Source organism: Pyricularia grisea (assembly GCF_004355905.1).
Source record: "Pyricularia grisea strain NI907 chromosome V map unlocalized Pyricularia_grisea_NI907_Scaffold_6, whole genome shotgun sequence".
Classification (NCBI taxonomy): domain Eukaryota; kingdom Fungi; phylum Ascomycota; class Sordariomycetes; order Magnaporthales; family Pyriculariaceae; genus Pyricularia; species Pyricularia grisea.
In genome coordinates this window covers 3,554,084-3,573,636 of record NW_022156719.1, presented here as the reverse complement: position 1 = coordinate 3,573,636, position 19,553 = coordinate 3,554,084, and the positions used below count along the sequence as shown (strand labels likewise).

Below are 19,553 nucleotides of genomic sequence, written 5' to 3'. Positions count from 1 at the left end.
GACGTCGGCCAGACACACCTACTGCTCTCGAAATGGCACCACTTCCCCTCACCAGGTCACAAATGACGGCCACCCTCCAGACGCAAGCATTTCGGGCATGAATTCACAAACACTTACGTAGAGGTCGTGAACATGGAGCCCGCCCGAAGTTTGGCTTGACCGCAACCATCTACGTTTCGTGACCTGGAACCAGGATCGGGGCCTCCTACTATGCCTGCGCGCCCTTTGCCCGTCTGCTCCCCCACTCAGGCTGCTCACCCTCTGCTCAGGCTGCTCACCCTCTGCTCAGGCTGCTCACCCTCTGCTCAGGCTGCTCACCCTCTGCTCACCCGGGCGGTCCTATTCGATTGGTGACCGTTGGGTATGCCCCATCGTTTGTTTGTAACCTACTACAGGCTGGCTGGCGTTATTTACTGTTTGAGGTCCCCGCGATAGCTCACAACGCACAGTACAAAAACTGTATGGGCAGCCGCCTGTGCCTGCATGCCTAAACTGGATTCCACCGTCCTTCAGTGGTGCACACTCGCTGTTGGGTTTGCAATGTCACCCATGACAAAAGCAGCTTCAGGGCGAGAGCTTTACCCCCACACAGCAACGGTAATGAGTTGAGGATGCAGCATGCAGTTATTGTAAGGGCGTGGCGGGGGATCACTGATAGCAACAACGTTCGAGAATTGGATATATTAATTTATTGGGCATGTGATGAACACCTTGCACATGAAATTAGGTTCTGATAGTAGAATCAACGGCGCGCCGTATTACTTAGACATCCCCAAGAAACGGATTTATGACAGTACCCGTGATGCATGGCTCAAGCGAAGCCCCAATGCCACCGACACCAAAATCCTTAACGCAGGTCATTTCGGATTATGCAGCTGCATTCAAGTTACCCAATCATTTTATCGGGAGATGATGAGGCAGAGCATCCAATTTACGAGCGCTCTGGTATCCACCATTACCTCCTCCTAATGTCAATTCGGTAAAATTCTTGTAACTACGCGGTCATTTTCACGAATGGCGCATCCAAAGAGATAAGGCTACAATATAGGGTGATTCTGTTCGAATATCTAAGCTAAGGCAAAAAGGAGGTGAAGAAGGCACGAAGTGCCAAACGCGTGCGAGTACCTAAAACCGAGCCCTGTCCTGTATCACGTAAGGTGGTGTTGGCCACGGCTGGCAGTAAATCCGGCACGCCAATCTGTAGCATTCATTTGCCATTATCGGAGGGCTCATATCATTGCGTGAGTAGAATAATCCTTGGACTGCGCATGGCGGGCTCCCATGCCAATTTAAGTACTTTTGCATGGGTGTAGCAAATGGGAGGAAAGTGGTAACCATGGGTGATAACCTTCTGTTAAAATAGTTGCAATAAAAATATCTGGAGCAAGATGTAAAGTTGCTTGTACGTTGAATGTGAGGAATGGTTCGCAATCAGACCAAAATTGGGCCCGTACATGTAAGTAGTTTGAAAAAACGGCCCTAAACCATTCAAAGCTGATTTAAAAATTGTGTGATGGCAGGCCAAATGTATCAAAGAATGGCATCAATAAAGGTATCCGGGATGCCTGGCTCAATCAAAGCTCCCTTGCCACCCGAGACAGCCTCAACCTGTTTGGGCATCTCAACATCCGACTTCACACAGCGGCCGACTCCGTTGTTGCTTTCACCAGCATCAACAAGCATAGCGCCGTTGTCCCCACCGTGCTCCTTGGACACGTGACACGTCCAACCAAACCGGCAAGAAATGCGCACTTCGCGACCCGACTCCAAACATCTTGGGCAAGAAAATGGTGACTCAAACTGCTTTCCGTGCTTTTTGCCAAGATGCGTGGAGAAGAACCGTCCAGGAGCCGTTATCCATCCGCAAAGAAGGCACAAGGCCTTTTTGCCTTTGTATATTTCCAATTGGCCCTTATCGGGTCGCCTTTTCTTTTTAGGGACCACCGTTTGTACGTCGTGGTTCGCACCTTTCCCCTCTAACTCTGGTTTGTTGTCACTCTTTTTGCCCCCATCCCGGTTCCGTTTGAAGCTAATATTGGTTTTTGGCAGCGCCGGGGCGTTGTGCTCGCCGTGAACCCTTGCGACGTGGCTGCTCCACTCTGCGGCATTCTTTATTTCCCTTTTTTCATTGTTGATAATGCTGCATGCAGGACAGTCGAAAAGTTCGTCAAACCGTCCTTCCCGATGGTGCGTTTCCAAATTGTGCCGTGTCAAATTCTTCTTCGAGTTGTAATCATGGCCACATAAGCAACAGATATGTTTTGAACCAGCTAGTCGGTCACATGTGAGTAGCGTCGAGGCCGTGTCGGCTTCTTTCTTCACAAGAGGCCATCTTGCAGCGTTCTGCTTGCCGTGAAAATAAAAGACATGCTGATACCAGTCGTCAGCACCTTGGATGGTAAAAGGATTTTTGCAGCTGGGACAGTCGAAGGGCTTCTCAAATTGAGCTTGATGCTTGTTGACGTTGTGTCGTATCATGTTTCTCCTGTCTGTAAAAGTGGTTTTGCATAGGAGACAGGTAGGCATTGGTGCCTGTGGTGACTCGAGCCCCTCACAAAGTGTCGCAATGCTATCGTCTTCACAGCGGAGAAAGTTGAGCAGCGAATTGCTGAACTCTGTGGATCCGACTTCATCTTGGCACAGTATTTGTCCAATCTGCGTGGCGGCTGTCATTGAATCTTGATGCCGTGCTTTCCGCGGGTTGATGTGTTGATTTGGCATATCGTCTGTTCTTTTTCCATCTGCGTTGCGTCCGTCTGAATCCTCCCAGAATTCCTTTCTCCTCCGCGCTACTCTCAGCTTGCACAATATGTCTATCGATTTGCTTATACGCGACTGCACACGGTTTGCCTGCTTTTGGGCCTCTGGCGAGGGATCAACTTTGAGCCTGGCATACTCGGCACGGTAAGCGCGTATGCGGGGCTTCTGTTCGAAGGAAGCGACATCTTCCTGGGTAGGGTATATCGGTGCATTTTTGTTCCACGTGAAGGACATGTTGTGCGTAAGCTTCAACAGTTCCTCGGTCTCGTCACCTCCAGCATGGTCCCCGAATGTGATCTTCATCAGGTCAAAGCTTACGGCCCTTGGCTGATAGTTTTTTTCGAATATCGAGGTAGAGTTTGATAGCACATAGTTTCGCTGGGCAGAGGTGAGAGCCTCTAAAATTTCAGTCAGCATTGGTTCGTACAGCGATCCAAATCCAGACCCGGATGGAGTAGCACTTACTGTCGAGGTCGGCGCCTGCACCGACTCGCAATGCATACGGCCTTATTTTTTCGCGAGCACCAGCCACAAGAACCAAACGGTGAAACCCCCTGAGAAAGGTGGCATAATCTATCTGAATTATTTCCCGATCCAGCATCTCCTTCTTCCAGCGCATTTTGACGTAATGATCGTTCCTGGGTCGTGTTAGGTCATCGAGGGAAGTCGTTGAGGTGGCAAAAGCTTGGTCGTAAATTGCCTGTGTAATTAACAGTGTTGAGAGGCAGACCAAGGGATCTTTTGCAGGAAACACTGGGAATTCAACCCTAAATTATAGTGTGCAAGTAGTTAGCATTTTTGAGAAGCGATAAAAACGTAACAAGGGGCTGGATCTACCCACTTCTCGTCCTGCGATTTGCCAGCTTGACTTCGTCTCCTTTTGTTTTGTAAAATCGTGATATTTACGCGAGGAACCATCTTCGTACTGGCTGGCAACCCTGGGTGTCGAACTAGGTCCACCTCGACTTGCTTGTATTTTAGTTTTACAACACAGCCAGGGCGAAAACCGCCTGTGCGCATCACGAGGAATGCCTTGTGGAAGTCGACTCGATCCTGGCGGCTACAAGGAATGTGTTCTGCGCTCACCCACAGCGCCCTCAATAGGACGAGGGCATCCACAGAAGTCGCCCCGACCTTCTTGAATGTTTGCTCCTGAACGAGATCGTACTCAACAGTCAAATCCGTTTTTATCCACTGGTCAAGGCCTGCGTTAATACTGGCGAATGGAAGCATATGACAAACTTCAAACCCCATATGGAACTCACATTCGAAATATCGGCTACTGGTCCCGATCCCCGCTTCTTCTGGCTATCAGAATACATGAGGGTCCATCGATGCGCCTCTTCGCCGTCGACGGTTTGCCTTTTCCGATAAAGGATCGTGTTATCGACCGCTGTTACTAAAGTTCTCCATATAGCCGAAACGCTTAGATTCCTTTTTATCGACCGTTCGATATCCATGTCGTCGGACTCGTCGGACCAAACTTCTCGCGCGGATTGGGCAATATAGTCTTCGAGGAACCATTTGCAGTAATCCATCGCTTTGCATGCTGGGAGGCCTCCCCGACACAGATCAAGCCAGATCTCGTCCGGATCAACGTCCGGCTGAAGCTTGTGCACGACATCATGGAAAAATCTGTTCGTCAAAGAATATCCTAGAATTAGCAAGTTGAACTGTAGGAACAAAAGCAAACCTGGGTAGTGCAAAAGCCTGCTATATCAAAATAGGCGAAAATAAGACTCGCTTACCCTCTCCAATGTTTCATTACTTGCTCCTGTGAATCGCGATACTTGTCACAATCCGCGCGTGGCTTCTCCCGCAACGGCTTATTTGAGGTCAAAGCCGAGGCATACTTCGAAGCAAACTGCGCGACCCGTTCCCCGAGTTGCGAGTCCTTAAAGGACTGGACAGGCCGCGTCGTTAAGATGGGAAAATCCGTGCATTGAATCTCCATTGCACTGCTTGCTAATGGCTGATGGCTGGTGGAAGCAAAACAATCGGCAATGGGCTGCGAACGAGAAAAGAAGAGGGTGACGGGCTCTCGCCATCCTCAGAAAAAGGGCGGCGAGACGCAGGTCCCCCTCCCATTCTCTGGAGGACATCGAGCGTCCTATGGCCATGATCGCGCATGGCCAGAAAACGGGCAACCGTTCTCATGACGGCGAGGAATCGGTGGCGGCCAGGGGCATTTATTCATGGATTCTGGACAGGGGTGGGGCGGGGCGCGAAATGGTGGGCATCTATTGGCTGGGGATGTAGGTCGAACGGCTCCCATCGCTCTCTCGCAGTCAAGACTGCCCTCACTGGTTTGACTAGGGGAGAGCGGACGGGATCCCGTATATTCCAGTGGGTATGGTCGTATGTGATATTCTATTGAAATGAGCAGCTATACAAACCTAACGATACATGGCTACCCTCAGCCGTCTTGTTCCAGATCTCGTCCCATCTCTCAGGGCAGCCTATTTGACCCCGGCTTTCCTGGGATATCTTCCCGCTCGCGGAGCGGCCAACTTGAAACAGAAACTGGTAGCTTTGTTGACTTGGTCTACCAGGACACTCCCTGTTGCGGTGCATCCACACATACTTTCAGGTAGCCTTGGCGATTACTGACAGTCAGCACCAAGTGGCAGCTTCTATATCCCCTGTGCTGTTTGATACTTTAAAAGCTAGAATGATAAACATCATGTGACGAAGATACTTGCTCAGTCGTCCATTTACCATGTTATCTTAGTGGTGGACTGTCTTTAAGAGGGATAAGGAACATCACATGCACGGTCGTTCGCAGTCCCTGACACCCGTTCTTGGAATCCACTAGGAAAGATTAACTTAGCTGGAGCTTTCAGGTGACTGTATCCAAGCAATGTCGAGAGGCCACCACGGTTCTTTTCACACAGTGATTTGCTAATCAGGTAAAAATCCTTTTCTCCATAGACGAAATGGTAGCCGTAACAGCCTTGCATTTAGTACCAGGAGTTTGTATTGAGGTTTATACCAAGATTACCTTACTAAAAGACTAAAGAAATGGTATGATAGGTATAACGCCAAACACAACTGACCCTACCCTCCAACGTATCGTTTGGGAAGTTCAGACTGACAGCGAATCCCCTCCTGGACAACTACGGGCGCACCACTGGCTTCAACTTAACTCTCAGCCCATCCTTCTCGATCAGCCCGAACATCTTCTGTCTATTTATCTAATCGTCCTGTCCCAAAACAAGGGCAAGGTCAAAGTTCCAAAGCAGCCGAGAGGTAACCGAGCGCATCTCCGAATAGGCCAGGTTCTTCCCGGTGCAGTCCCGAGGGCCTGCCGCGAAGGGCTTGAATGCAGTCTTGTTGTGGTTAATGTAGCGGCCGTCATAAAGATGATGGCTCTGTGGCAGCCAACGCTCAGGGGCAAAGCTGTTCGGGTTGTGGTGCGTAGCCCATTGGTAGATGGATACGACGGTGCAGCTAACCTCCCGCTAACCCCCAAGCTAATGCCGGTTTGCATGTCCTGGTTCTGTCATTCATAAGCGGGTTCCACCCCGCCCCGGAAACTCGTGCTTTCAATGCTGCTCTTGAGGGCGCTCATCTCGTCCTCGAGTTCCAGAGGCGAACAGTCTCGCTTCGCCGTCTCAAAGTCTACCAGAACCACGTCATGCCCATCCCGCACAAGAAAGTTATGTTTGTTGATATCGCCAAGCTTGATACCGAGCTCATGCAACCGGCCCAAAGCCTTCTCGCAGTCGTCGATGTCCGCTGGCCCAGCGGCTCTCGCGCCTTCCACCCACTCAGCGACGAAGCCAACCACGCGCCCATCTTTGCCCTCGGTGAGATGGCCCAGAAAATTAGGGCCGACTCCGCTGTCACTGATCCATTGATAGGCGGCCGTCTCAATCTCAATGGAGGGGATTTCCCAGGGCCAGACCGCGAGTTTGATGAGCACGGGTTTGCCGCCTTTAACTTCGGGATGCGTTGAGACGTGGACTCGTTGCCTCACTCGCTTTTGTCGCGTGAATTCCAGCTCGTTTAGCTTCACGGGATGCCAACAGTTCTTTACCCCGGCAAGTTGTACTGTCTCGGTCCTGACGAAGGTAGCCTTCCCCGTCTCGGGGTCCATAGCTACGTAGCCGTGGTTCCAATCTCCAGTTGGAAATGGTGGGAGGAGCTCGCCAAGCAGGATGGGCTCGAAAGTACGGTCGTCCTCGGCCCCGCGAAACGTGCCTGGCGCTGTGGATATGTACTTCACATGTTGCCCGTCGACGAGGAAGCGGTAGTCGCTATCGCTCGTGTCGTCATCGTCGATGAGACATGCGAGAAGCCGGACGTTGGTGTTCCTTTCTTGAGGGGCAGTCATTGCGGAGAAGCGGTGTTGAGGCGATAGGAGATGGCTGCGGATCGGTAAGGAGGTGCTCTGGATGCAAATAGCGGCTGCGCAGCATGACTACTTGAGAAGGCGTGATCGGACAGGAGCTGTTGAGAACTGGATGGTGCGCCGAGCTGGAAGATAAGAGCCTGGGAGGGCCTGGAGCGCGAGACAATAAAATTGCCTAAGGGGCTCAGCGATGCCGTGCTCCAGCTGGCGGAATGGACTTTGGGACGGAGAAGTGTGAGTATACGCGCTGTGGAAGTTGGTTTCTGATGGCGGGCCTGCATCTCCCAGGAGTTGTAGCCAGTCAGCTTGTCCTACGTGCCGCCTAAGGTGAGGTGCGTGCGTTGGCCGCTGTAAGCACTATGCAGGTCTCCCTTCCCAAGGACCCAGAGCCAGCACAAGGGTCAAACATCTGCTAGCCAATGGAATTGTATCAAGTAACCTTAACCGCGCTGGGTAATCTTCGCGCCCTAGTGCGCCTTGCATAGCCGCGCACATCTGGTGCTACTACCAGGGAGCAGGTGCATGTTGTCCACTAAGGGTCTTGATCTTCCACACCAGGACCGGTATATGTGGAGAAGATGCAAGAAATCAAGTGCCACCGCATGACATTATTGCCGCGCACTATCTGAGCGCAGTTCCCTGCTCAAAATAAGAGATCTATATGTAGCAAATGAAATATATAAGTAGCAGGGAGATTGAGACGCTCCCAGGCAGGAGCATCATACCAGTGAGCGACGGCGACCTTGAAGAGCGAGTACCCAGTCGATACCCCCCATATACCGGCCCTACTACCCCCAAACCGTGTGCCAGTGTCTCCGAATACACAGGTGCGTTGAAGTCCCTCATTACTGAACGGCATCGGACCCTTATGATCTCGGGATGTAGATACTGACCTTGGCGTCTCGACTCAGGCCCAATTAGCGAGACGCACCTGAGGCTTGTTACGCCGCAGAGTCACAACATCACGCGACACAGCACTCTAGACACTATGTGCGTCCAGATCTACCGCAAATATACCTGCGGGTGCAAGAAGCGGAGGAGTTCAAGCAGTGTGCGGCGCGTCTGGGCACAAACGTCAAATGTAGTCCGGTGACAAAGTAGGACCTGCCCGACTCTGTACATATGTGTAGCAAGCACATGGTGAAGGAGGGGAAAGACGAGATGCACCGCTGAGGATGTGTGATGGCGACACGTTAGTGACGGTCTGTCTGCGGGTTGGGCGAGCGCCGGCGAGTGTATCTAGACTATAAGGGATAACATCAAAGGCGCTTTTCTTGGAGGCTAAGTGCAGAATTCTAACGAGATTAATCCCGCCCACGGGGTGAAGATGAGATTGATCTCCCTGTCAGATTTGAGTGACATGCATGAACCTACCGGGTATTCTTGGCATCTCTCTCACCGGTCCATACTTCGCAATGTGCTCCGACACCTCTTCTCTTGTGTATTTGATCCTGAAATGCTTCGATTTCTCCTCCTTCTCCTCCTTACAGCCAAGGCAGAAACATCCCCAGTCGGCCTGCCGGCCAGAATCAAACAGATACGGTGCGGTGATGATGGCCATGAACCGCTGAGGTTCCCTAGTGGTCTTGTCTAGCTTTGGAAGACCAGAACCCGTCAGGTCCTGAATCACTGCCTGCCGGTCGAAGAGTTGAAGCCGCTTTCGCACCAAATTGCCCCCTTCACTGGTCCAGGCGGTACAGTACCGCCCGGGCAGGCTCAGGATGCTTGGGGGATTCGCCGTACGTAAGCGTTGGCGGCTGGTGATGGCACTGCGCTGCTGCGTCCCGTCGGGAGTGAAGAAACTCGATGCGCGGCCGATTGTGAGGGGAAAGTATTCCAGCCGCCGGGTGAAGCAGAAGTAGCAGACTCTACGGCAGTCAATGAGGTAGAGATGATCACCAAAGCGCTCGCACGTGGAGCATCGGGTTGTGCTGAGAGTTGTGTACAGTACATCGCAGTCAAATGCGTCTGCCTGGATGCTGAGAATGGCGCGGATGATGTTAGGGCAATGCTTGACGATGGCGTCGTACTGGGGGATCGAGTCGACGAGTGCCATCGCGCGGCGGTTGACGCGGCGGAAACGAGTCAGCGACGGAAGGTCAATGTACAGCAGGACTTGGATGAGAAGTTCTGCTGGAAGCTGGTCGAGTTGGCCGGCGGAATAACGCGGGGGGGGGGGGGGGGGGGTGGGGGGGGGGGGGGGGGGGGGGGGGGGGGGGGGGGGGGGGGGGGGGGGGGGTGGACGCGTCGATGAATCTCCCTTTGTCAAGCGGACACCGTGTCACCAGCTGCGCATCGTCTAACGTGTTGTCGCAGATGTTTTGCTTTGTATAGGTCGTAAAATCGAACAGATTAGGGCATGTTTTCTCCATCGCGAGCTCGCTTTGAGACCAAATTTCGGGGTCCAAAAAAGCTCGATGAAAGGCCGCGATGTTCTAGCGGTAACGCGCCAGTCTAGCTGCGTTCCGGCAACATCGACAATTAGAACGAAGGATAAAACTATTATAAAACTAAATGTAAGTGTTTTTTTCTTCCTGTATAAATTTTTTTTTTTATTAATTTCAACTGCTCAAAAATTCTTGCGTCATTTTCTTGTTTTATCCAATCATTAAAAGTCACCTCTATATCGTGTTTACCTCCTAGGCAACTAAGTACCGTACCTACTGCAAACTTGTTTGTCAGCTAGCATGCGTTATGCGGTTTTAGGTCGCCTTTCAAAAAATCACGACGTCATCGTTCCGTGGCCCGTGAACAAATCAACGCGTCACGTACTGGTAAGACGTATGCAGGCAGTCCGCAACAACAATGCCCATAATTAAGCTATACTCGCCCAAGAAAAGAAAAGATTCAGAAAAAAAAAAGAGCGACGCAAAATAGCATGAAATGAAATAATCAACCTTTCGCCCTGTCACAGTTGAACCACACAGCCATGGACATCCAAATTCTCACCTGCTGCGGCATCTGCGCGCCCTCGGAAGAGGAAGAGCGCCAGCCGCTTCTTCCAGAGTATGACGACGAGACGGCGATGCAGGCTGCCCTGCACCAAAAACTTCACACCTACCAGATGCTGCGTGCCCTGTCCAAGGGTTACATGCCATCAAACGACCAGGCGATAGTCAACCTCCGCACACTGTTGGCGTCGGAGCTGCTCAACCCGCCGGCCGACGACGACGACCTGAGCGACTCTGGGCGTGCCGTGCTGCACTATTCCAAGCAGACCATCAATCACCTCATGGACTTACTGCAGCACAAGAACGCAAATGACCAGATTCAGGACTTTATCTGGTACCTATCGCAGGCGAGGATGTCTGTCGATATGGAGGACATTGTCGAGCGGGCTGGTAGGGCACAGGCGCGGGCCAACACAGCTGCTGGTGAGTAGTCATGTTTTTTTTTGCTGCTTGGTTCTCTGTTGCTTGACGGATTCTGGCTAACTTGGTGATAGCCTACAGCAGTGTCAAGACTGTGGGGTCCTTGCTGTTAACCAACTCTGACTTTCGCATGTTTCTTTCTGATCTGGGCACCATCGGCAAGGAGGTCTTTAGCGACACGGCGATGAAGCTTTCGAGCGTTTCAAAGGAAGTCGCCAAGCAGATTGAACCTTCAGCCGAGGAGCAGCAGGCCTTGAAGAAGGAAAGTCAGCTTGACGAGACAAATGGCAAGCCGTCGGGGTCGGACGATAGTGCATCTGATGACAAGCCTAGCAAAGAGAACCTAGAGAGCGAGGTGGCATCAGTGACCAAAGCGGTCGCCAACGGAGCTACTGAAGTCGTCGGTGAAGCACAGCACAGTCTGGTTGATCACCTGCAGAGCGATGAGAAAGATGCCCTGTTGAACCGTTTACGCAGGACCGTGGCGAACCTCCGCCAGCGCACCGATTATTCGGATTCCGTGTCGACGTTGTCCCTCCTGCTGAAGCGCTACGCTACGGTCTACTCACACGTCGTTGAAGACACTCTCCGAGCTGCTGATGAGGACGTCAGCGTCAACAGAGAGACTGATAAAGCACTGAGGAATTTCTGGTCGCTGATCAGGTCCTTTGGCGAGGCCAAGGAATGGGATGAGCTTGAAAAACGCTTCAAGGTGGTGTATGAGCATGGCCGCAGCGACCCTGAATTCGACGAGCTGGTCCGCCAGATTGGAAATGCTGTGCAGGAGCTGCTCGCGGACCCGACATTCTTCGAGCACGCCGAGGAGCGTTTCCAGTCGCTTCGCAGCCAGTCAAAACAGCTTGCTACCAGATCAGCCCTTCGAGACGACGTAGATGCGCTTCTCGCGCAGCTCCAGTCAACTGTCCAGTCTATCCTCCGCGATGCCGACGTTTCGCGACTTTTGACAACAGCAGGCAAGGTCTTGAAAATTCTCTCGCCCAAGAACCAATACGTCAACACGGATCTCGTCACAGACTGCATCAATGTTTTTGTACCAATGCTCGTGCAAGGTATACAGTACGTGCCTATCCCGCGTCTCGAAGTCTCTACGCCTGACGTGGATCTCCTTCTGGAGAACTTGATTCTCGAGCCGGGCAGGACCGTCAACGGGTCTTCCTTCTTGCCCTACAAGCTCCGTGTCGAGACCAAGAATGATCTCGAGATTCGCAAAACCCGCCTGAACCGCACAGCATCAGCCGTCCAGTCCATCGTCACCATCAAGCTCGACGGGCTGTCGATTGCAGCCAAAGACGTCGGCTTCTGGCTCCGCGTACACTCTGGCCTGCTTCGATTCTCGGACGAGGGGATCGCGTCCTTCAGCCTCGACGAGCGCGGCATCGATGTTCACATCGAGGTGGAGGTGGGCAAGGAGAGGCTGGAAAAGATACTCACTTTGAGGTCCGTCCGGGTCGTCATCCACCAGCTCGACTACACGCTGCGCAAGAGCAAGTTTGCCCTGGGCGCCTGGGTCATGAAGCCCTTCGTCCTGCCCCTGATGAAGAAGACGCTGGAGCTGCAGATCGCCACGGCCATCTCGGACTCGCTCCTCGCCGCCAACCGTGAGCTCCTGTTTGCTCGCGAGCGGCTCCGCGCCACGCGGGTCGCGGATCCGGACAGCCTTTGGACGTTTGTAAAGGCAGTCGGGGCCAGGCTGGTGCCGGAGGACGATCCGGATTTGGACGTCCGCGTCGGTGTGACGGAGCCCGGCAAGGGTGTGTTCAAGGGCGTGTATGCCCCGGGAAGTCTGGTCAAGTTGTGGAACGAGGAGGCTGTGCGGGCTAAAGACCGCATCAGGGAGCAGAGTGGCGATGGCTGGAGGAACGACATCTTTGACGTGCAGACTGTGCCTACGATGGGAGATTCTCCGGGATTGCTTGGTTGAGTGGGTGTGTATCTTGGGTGGTTTTTTTTTCATTTACTGCTAGGAACAACAGTACAGTTTTTGTTTTCGACTCTCAGCGTTTTTGGTATGTCTAACGAAGTAAAAGTTCTACTGAAGCACAAAGCATGTAGTTTATCCAGTGTCATTAGTCCAAGTTGTTCCAAATTACCAGACTACCCCAGATTTGATGTTGCAAGTGGCCGGGTAGCTATGTCTAGATCAAAATGGTCAAGCAATTGAGTTGGTGAAGTAGATGCATCTGACCATCAGCACAAACGGCTTGATCGAATAGTAGTAGTAGTCTTGGTTGCGTTCCGAATGGGTACGAAGGGGCACAGCAAAAGCTTGATGCTGCCAGAAGGAGGACGCAGCTTACTACAAGGTCGGAATTCGGAGAGCGTGCAGACCCTCGCGTCGCAGGACCTTGGCGATCCCGCTTAGGGTCCCGAACCAGGAGGCATATTAAGAAATGGTCGTGTTGGGTGGGAAACTCGGGGTTTTGCTCACCACATGATCGCAGCCCCTAGAGGCTGATCGGTATACCTGTCTCGGCAGATGTCGCACGCCCTGAATGAGAAACCTTTTTTTTTTGGACTGGGGACGCCTTTCCCAGTAGTTCTCCCGGTCTTCCGTACCTACACACGAGGGCGAATAAGCGAAACAATCGGATAGGTAGTTTTTGATGAGCAGGTGTTTGGGGGAGAGGGAATGGTTTGAGCGTCGCCCGCCAGTCAGGTTAACGGACGGCACAAGGGCATTGATTTACAAGATATATAAAGGCCCTCCTGCAGGCTTGCGGCAGCGTTCTAGTGCGGGATATCTTGGCATGAGAGCAAGCCAGGGTTGGGTGTTGTTGGTTCCTTGCTATATCGAACAAGACATGATATGTAACTGGCACTGTCTCCCCATAAGGATTCAGGCCTCGAGTCATCGACAATACACGCAACAGTGAGTAGGAGTTATAATGGGGCCTAAAAACCTTGGCAGCTCGAGTGACCAACGAGTGCAGCTTCATCAACTACTCGCGAACACAACTATAAGAGCTAGCCTCAGATCACACTCACTAGCATCCAAAAGGCGTATTACGACTGAATATATTTCTCAAAATTGACAAGAGACAATATAACATGCTTCAGCCCCTAACCTCCCTTCGTGACAAGCATCACATGGTGATAGTAAACAAAAAAAGATTTAAAAGAATAGAAGATGCGGGAAACAATAACAAAGAAAATGCCAAAAGATATGATGATGATAATGAGGAGAAGGATACATGCGAGGTATTGCTGCTTGAATACGTTGTGTAGTGGGCCCTGCCAAAAAAGAAATGTGGTTTTCCTCAAACTCCCGAGTTCTTGGGTCAATTATATGTACATTAAATATGAGGGAAAGAGAGAAAAAAAAATAGACGTCCCTTCTTCTAGAGATACCGTCATCTTTCTTCCTAAGACCTCTCTATTTCATAACTACCACCCCCCCTGCATCGAAAAGAAACCCCCCCCCACCCCTTTGGTGTTTGCAACATTAAAACGTAGAAAATCTTTCTTATGCCGAATATCTCCGGGCCATCCTCTTGGATGGGGCTTTGGTGTCCTCTGCGGCTGCGGGGTGTGCTGCCTCGGGTGCTGCCGAAGCGTGCGGCATCGGAGATGCGGCGGGCGAGGCCGGCTCGTGGGGCATGCTCGGTGCCGCAGCAGGAGGCGGCATGGAGTGTTCGGCCGCGGGCGGTGCGGCCGAGTGTGCGGGCGGCATCATGTGGGCAGACGATGTGGCAGCCGGGGGAGGCATGTGAGAAGAGGTCGCAGCTGCCGGGGCCGTATGGTTGTTGGCGGGCGGTGCCGAGTGAGCTGGCATGACGACCTTGGGCGGCATAGAGTGCGACGGGGGAGCTGCGTGGCCGGCTCCCGCGGTGACCGTGACGGTCTGCGCCGGGGCGGGGACGTGTTGGGTAACAACGCTGGTGTGTACAACGGGCACCTGAATGGTGTGGACGATGGGTACCTGGACGGTGTGGACAACCTGATGGACCGAGGTGACGGTACGCTCAGCGCCCTGTCCGTGTTGGGTGACGGTCACGTGCACGGGAACCTCCTTAGTGACAGTCTTCTCACTGCCAGGGGCCTGCTGGGTGACGGTGACGTGAACCGGGACCTCCTTAGTGACAGTCTTCTCACTGCCAGGGGCCTGCTGGGTAACAGTAACGTGAACGGGAACCTCCTTCGTAACAGTCTTCTCGCTACCAGGGGCCTGGTGGGTGACGGTAACGTGAACCGGAACCTCCTTAGTAACGGTCGCCGGAGGCGCAACGGGAGCAACCTGGGCAGACTCGGTGACGGTCTTGACGACCTCCTTGGTGACCGTCTTCTCGACGGCCTGGCCCTGGGTGACGGTTACATGCACGGGAACCTCCTTGGTAACAGTCATCTCGCTGCCCGGAGCCTGCTGAGTGACGGTAACGTGAACGGGGACCTCCTTGGTAACGGTCTGAGGAGGGGCAACCGGTGCCGGGGCAACCTGAGCAGATTCGGTAATGGTCTTGACGACCTCCTTGGTCTCGGTGACAGCGTGAGTGACGGCCTGCGTGATCGTGACGGGAGCCCCGGCCTGAGTCTGAGTGACTGTGACAGCAGCCCCAGGCATGGTGTGGGTGACCGTCACAGGGGCGCCAGCCTGCGTCTGGGTGACTGTAACAGCAGCGCCAGGCATGGTGTGGATAACCGTTACAGGGGCACCGGCTTGCGTCTGGGTGACGGTGACGGCAGCTCCCTGCATGGTGTGGGTAACCGTCACAGGGGCACCGGCTTGCGTCTGGGTGACGGTCACCGGTGCGCCAGTCTGGGTCACGGTACGGATCATCTCCTTGGTCACAGTCGTGGGAGGGACATTCGGCGCAGGGGCGACCTGGGCAGACTCGGTAACGGTGCGAACAACCTCTTTGGTTTGGGTAACGGCGTGAGTGACAGCCTGCGTGACGGTAACTGGGGCACCAGTCTGCGTGACGGTGCGAACGACCTCCTTGGTGACGTGGACTGGCGAGCCCTGCTGGGTCGATACGACAGTCTTAATAACCTCCTTGACCTGGGTAGAAACGACCGGGACCGTCTTGACAACATCGCGAGTCTCGGTAAGGACCTTGCTGACCACTTGGGTCTGAACAACGGGGACGGTCTTGACGACCTCCTTGGTCTGAGTGACGATCTTCTCCTGCACCTTGGTAACGGGCACCTCACGGGTCTGGGTGATGATCTTCTCTTTCACCTGGGTGACAGGCACAGTCTTGACCACCTCCTTAGTCTGCGTGACGATCTTCTCCTGGACCTTGGTGACGGGCACCTCGCGGGTCTGGGTGATGATCTTCTCCTTAACCTGAGTGACGGGCACCGTTTTGACGACCTCCTTAGTCTCGACCTTGGTCTGGGTCTTAACGACCTCCTTGGTCTCGACCTTGGTCTGCGTTTGCGTGACGTGCACAGTCTGGGGAGGCAGGGTCTTGACAACTTCCTTGGTCGATACAACGGTCGAGGGAGGGAGGGTCTTGGTAACCTCCATCTTCTCAACCTTTGTCGAGACGACCGTCTTAGTCGCGGTCTGGGTCACGTGCACCGTCTGAGGCGGCAGGGTCTTGGTGACCTCCTTCGTATGCACCTTGGTGACCTCCTTGGTCTGGGTCTGCGTCTGGGTCTGCGTCACGTGGACTGTCTTCGTGGCAGTCTCAGTGACATGGACGGTTTGCGGTGGGAGCGTCTTGGTGGCGGTCTGGGTGACGTGAACCGTTTTCTCGACAGTCGTCGGGGGCAGCGTTTTTTCCACAGTCGTCGGAGGCAGCGTCTTCTCGACAGTTTGAGGGGGAAGCGTGTGGTTCACCTCCTTTGTGACATGCTGTGTTTGCGTGACGTGCTCAGTAATCGTCGTCGGTTTGCACTCGGCGGGCTGTGCGGGTGCCGGTGGCGGGTTCCTCCTGTCGGCTCGTGCGGGCGAGGCAGTTGCTGTAGCCACAAGGGCAAATAGAACAAGGGAGACTCGGGGAAGCATTATGTATATCGTCTGCTACGAGCAGACTTATGGTATCACGGATAAAATGGGTAAGGACTGACAACTGCTTCCAGATGAGCAGTGATTGTTTTTGATCCTCTCCCTCGCGACAAGAATAAAATAAAACCAAAGCCTACAATATCAAATAGGAGGTCTTTGGCAAACGAATGAGACCTGCTCCGTGAAGAATGGAAAGCAGTAATGAGCAGTGAATGCAAAGAATGAAAGTTGGTAAGGGGATAAGGAAAGGAAGGAAAGGTAGGGCAAAAAAAGGAATGAAAGAAAGTGAACCAACAGTATGCAACAAACTTGTCAACTGCAGCTTCTCCGACCGAGAAGATGAATTAGATAAGCCTCACACTGTAAGCTCCTAAGAAACGAATCAACATGGGTACCGGCCAACGAAGGGAAAGGGGGAGCTGTGACGTCGGAAACGAAAAAAACAGAGGGATAGAAAGGGGCGAGAGGGACGCCGAGAAAAAGATGTGCAGCAGGAGCGAGCCTGGTTTCCTTATACGGCGGCATCATGATCGGCCCCATATGGTAAGCGTCTGCTTGGCGGACCGTGTACAGTCCCGGTAGTGATGGGGCGCAGGGGTTTGGTATTTTTTTTTTTTTTTTCCTCGAGCAAATGGCCCCGGCCTCGGGAACGCAAGAGTGTGCCAAGTGCCTACCAAGCGAGTATCAGCCTAGGACAGAAGCAGGTAAGTGAACAAAGCTATCCTGTAATAGGGCCCGCTTGCGATGGCATGAAAGCCGTTGCGGAGGACAGGAGAACAAAATCTAGGCAAGATAGATGCCGAAATCTTGGTGGAATCCAGCCGGAAGACCCGAAGGCGGGAAAAGCAAGTAGACAGATGGCATGAGGAGATGATATCCATGTGCTGTATCAGATTTGTTTGCTGTCTATGGTGAATCATTAGAGGTGAGGCAGCAGATACAGTCGCTGCTCTTACTTTTGCTGTCAGCCATCTTGACGTTGGTCTTGGCCTTTGTGGTTGTCAGGGGGAGATTTTGATAATGGAGCACGTGGAGATGGACGTGGAGTCCAACAGTGTGTTTTGAACGCTCTGACGAAAGACAGACACCCTGGGGGTGGCGGCCCCGTTTAGTGATTTAAGTTTCGGCACAACGGCACACGGCAAGCTAGTTAGGTCTGTTTGACCATGACTTTGGATGTCATCGCCGGTAGAGCAGGTGAATTTTGCAATTCCTATGATCAAATGCAAAGGGCGCATTGCACTAGACAGTCAGTCTTTGACAGTCTAGATGGCCTAGTCTCGGAGCAAAAATCGAGTCGAGTTTTTGCCTAGGTAGATAGATTGCTGATTTGTTTATTCCTCGAACAACGGTACGGTATTGGCGTGGTGTCGAATCTCTCCGTGGATCATTGCCTGCTGGAGTCATGTTCGGTTGCAGACGCGAATGACTAGGGTCGGGTCTAGGCTGCCTTACCTTGCGTGGGAGTTATGATACTGCGTAGTACGGTGAGTTACATAAAGATGGCAGGGTCCACACCTCCCGTAATTCCGGTCCGGACTAACCCCTGGCTGTCTTTTAATCCATCCGAACTCTTGACATGTTTGACGACTCCGAGGGATAATGTTTTGAGAGATGACACACGCCAATGTTGATATCGAGTCCAGCCCTTTTGTCACTCAAATGTGTACATAGTGGTCTGTGGTCACTATTAGTACATCTGCCCAGCTGTGGGTTGCCTACAAAGTATATTGTTTTTTTTTTTCCTTGGGAGACAGTTTGCCCGTTGCCCTTCCAATCCGTGATGGGCTGAGTGACAGCCAACTGACAGCATTCGGATCCCCGGGATTTTCCGCACAAAGGCCTAGGTTTCATGCATTTGCCTGCATTACGCTGCGGCGAGGACGTTTCTGTCTCTCGGCCCCTTGCAGTTGGTGTGGGTTACAATGGGTTGCCTTTCAGGAACGAACATGTTGTAATAGGTAGGGCGGGCATTAAGATAAGGCTAAGGCTGTCTGGCTGCAGTTTGGGTCGCAGAGAAGAAAAATATTGCAGAGGAACAAATAAAAGAAAATGAACTTGTTTCTAGGTTGGACTCCGCACGTGCTAAAGGTGGGGTGGTTCTGCGGGGCTATTCTCCACGTTTCTGATATCAATCCAACAGGCCTACCAGCCCGCTACCACTGCTAAGGTGAGTAGTCTCTCAGGTCTTCTGCAGCCCCTTGCCAACTATGAATACCTTCAGGCTGAGCTGAGCCTAAATGTTTGAGCCCCTTACCTGTACGGCGCAGACAAGATGCCAAGACCATCCACTGCTCCAGAAGCTAAGCTGTTGTCGCAAGCATCATGACTGCGATTCTGATCCAACTTGAGGCTGCCCTAGCAGTCTCCTTGTCTTGTCGCAAAAACTGCAGCTAGCCATTGGTCTGAGACTGTGGCTGAATTAATTTGTAGGACAGTTGGGTTCGCCACTTTTTTTTTGACATGTTTCTGTTTCTTTGAAGAAGCGATTTCTGCCATATCCGACAAAGCCGAATACAGTAAACAAAGAAAGAAATCCAACACCAAAAGAAAAAAAAAACCAGACAGGAAAAAAAAAACTAGTAAGCGACAGACCAAAAATGAAGAACCAGGCCAGCCTAGTAAAATAATTGGACCCGAAACTCGCCAATGTGGTGATGACCCCTTGGTTTGGCTTGGCGCCAATAACACCAAGAATTCTTTTTATACTTTGTACATGGTGGAAGATGGCGATGCTCGATGGTCACCAGCACAACCACGGTAATTGTGAATATCGACGAATCGGGCTCATTATGTTTGCTTTCAGCTATCCATTGTGCTGGGAAAACTGTATCTAGGTAGACAGGGAAAGTAGTAGTATTTTGTATGGTTACCACTGTGACAACCCGGAGATCCTTACGAAAACTTGGGATGATTATTTGGGGTTTGTCTGTTTGGTCATGAGGGGAAAACCCAGAATATCAAGGCCATGAAAAGTAAAAAAAAAAAAAAAAAAAAAAAACTTAAAAACTCAAAAACTCAAAATTTCAAGGTACAGATGGGTTTGCATTAATGACGTTCCTTCGCTTCCGTCTCTAGCGCCATCTGGTAATGGGAA

General features: G+C 52.3%; 7 protein-coding genes across 7 annotated transcripts; 2 read left to right on the top strand and 5 right to left on the bottom strand.

Annotated features, from left to right (window-relative positions):
* Positions 1–1,228: 1,228 nt before the first annotated feature.
* On the bottom strand, positions 1,229–4,901 carry PgNI_09053 (uncharacterized protein). Its single transcript, XM_031129043.1, has 5 exons — positions 4,509–4,901; positions 4,026–4,395; positions 3,602–3,954; positions 3,226–3,527; positions 1,229–3,158 (listed from the first exon to the last, which is right to left on the bottom strand). Exons 1-5 carry the CDS (start codon positions 4,712–4,714, stop codon positions 1,531–1,533), a joined length of 2,859 nt encoding a protein of 952 aa, XP_030978557.1. The 5' UTR covers positions 4,715–4,901; the 3' UTR covers positions 1,229–1,530.
* A 1,049-nt stretch (positions 4,902–5,950) lies between these two features.
* PgNI_09052 (uncharacterized protein) lies at positions 5,951–6,118 on the bottom strand (the record flags this gene model as incomplete). Its single annotated transcript, XM_031129042.1, has 1 exon — positions 5,951–6,118. One exon carries the CDS (start codon positions 6,116–6,118, stop codon positions 5,951–5,953), a length of 168 nt encoding a protein of 55 aa, XP_030978558.1.
* A 144-nt stretch (positions 6,119–6,262) lies between these two features.
* Positions 6,263–7,096, bottom strand: PgNI_09051 (uncharacterized protein; the record flags this gene model as incomplete). The annotated part of the gene is made up of 1 exon (XM_031129041.1): positions 6,263–7,096. The coding sequence occupies one exon, from the start codon at positions 7,094–7,096 to the stop codon at positions 6,263–6,265; it is 834 nt and encodes a 277-aa protein (XP_030978400.1).
* Positions 7,097–8,459: 1,363 nt separating this feature from the next.
* Positions 8,460–9,170, bottom strand: PgNI_09050 (uncharacterized protein; the record flags this gene model as incomplete). The annotated part of the gene is made up of 1 exon (XM_031129040.1): positions 8,460–9,170. The coding sequence occupies one exon, from the start codon at positions 9,168–9,170 to the stop codon at positions 8,460–8,462; it is 711 nt and encodes a 236-aa protein (XP_030978559.1).
* Positions 9,171–9,954: 784 nt separating this feature from the next.
* On the top strand, positions 9,955–12,599 carry PgNI_09049 (uncharacterized protein). Its single transcript, XM_031129039.1, has 2 exons — positions 9,955–10,488; positions 10,560–12,599. Exons 1-2 carry the CDS (start codon positions 10,044–10,046, stop codon positions 12,425–12,427), a joined length of 2,313 nt encoding a protein of 770 aa, XP_030979376.1. The 5' UTR covers positions 9,955–10,043; the 3' UTR covers positions 12,428–12,599.
* Positions 12,600–13,969: 1,370 nt separating this feature from the next.
* On the bottom strand, positions 13,970–16,456 carry PgNI_09048 (uncharacterized protein; the record flags this gene model as incomplete). Its single annotated transcript, XM_031129038.1, has 1 exon — positions 13,970–16,456. The coding sequence occupies one exon, from the start codon at positions 16,454–16,456 to the stop codon at positions 13,970–13,972; it is 2,487 nt and encodes an 828-aa protein (XP_030979081.1).
* A 387-nt stretch (positions 16,457–16,843) lies between these two features.
* On the top strand, positions 16,844–17,521 carry PgNI_09047 (uncharacterized protein; the record flags this gene model as incomplete). The annotated part of the gene is made up of 3 exons (XM_031129037.1): positions 16,844–16,999; positions 17,085–17,160; positions 17,394–17,521. 3 exons carry the CDS (start codon positions 16,844–16,846, stop codon positions 17,519–17,521), a joined length of 360 nt encoding a protein of 119 aa, XP_030979378.1.
* Positions 17,522–19,553: the final 2,032 nt, after the last annotated feature.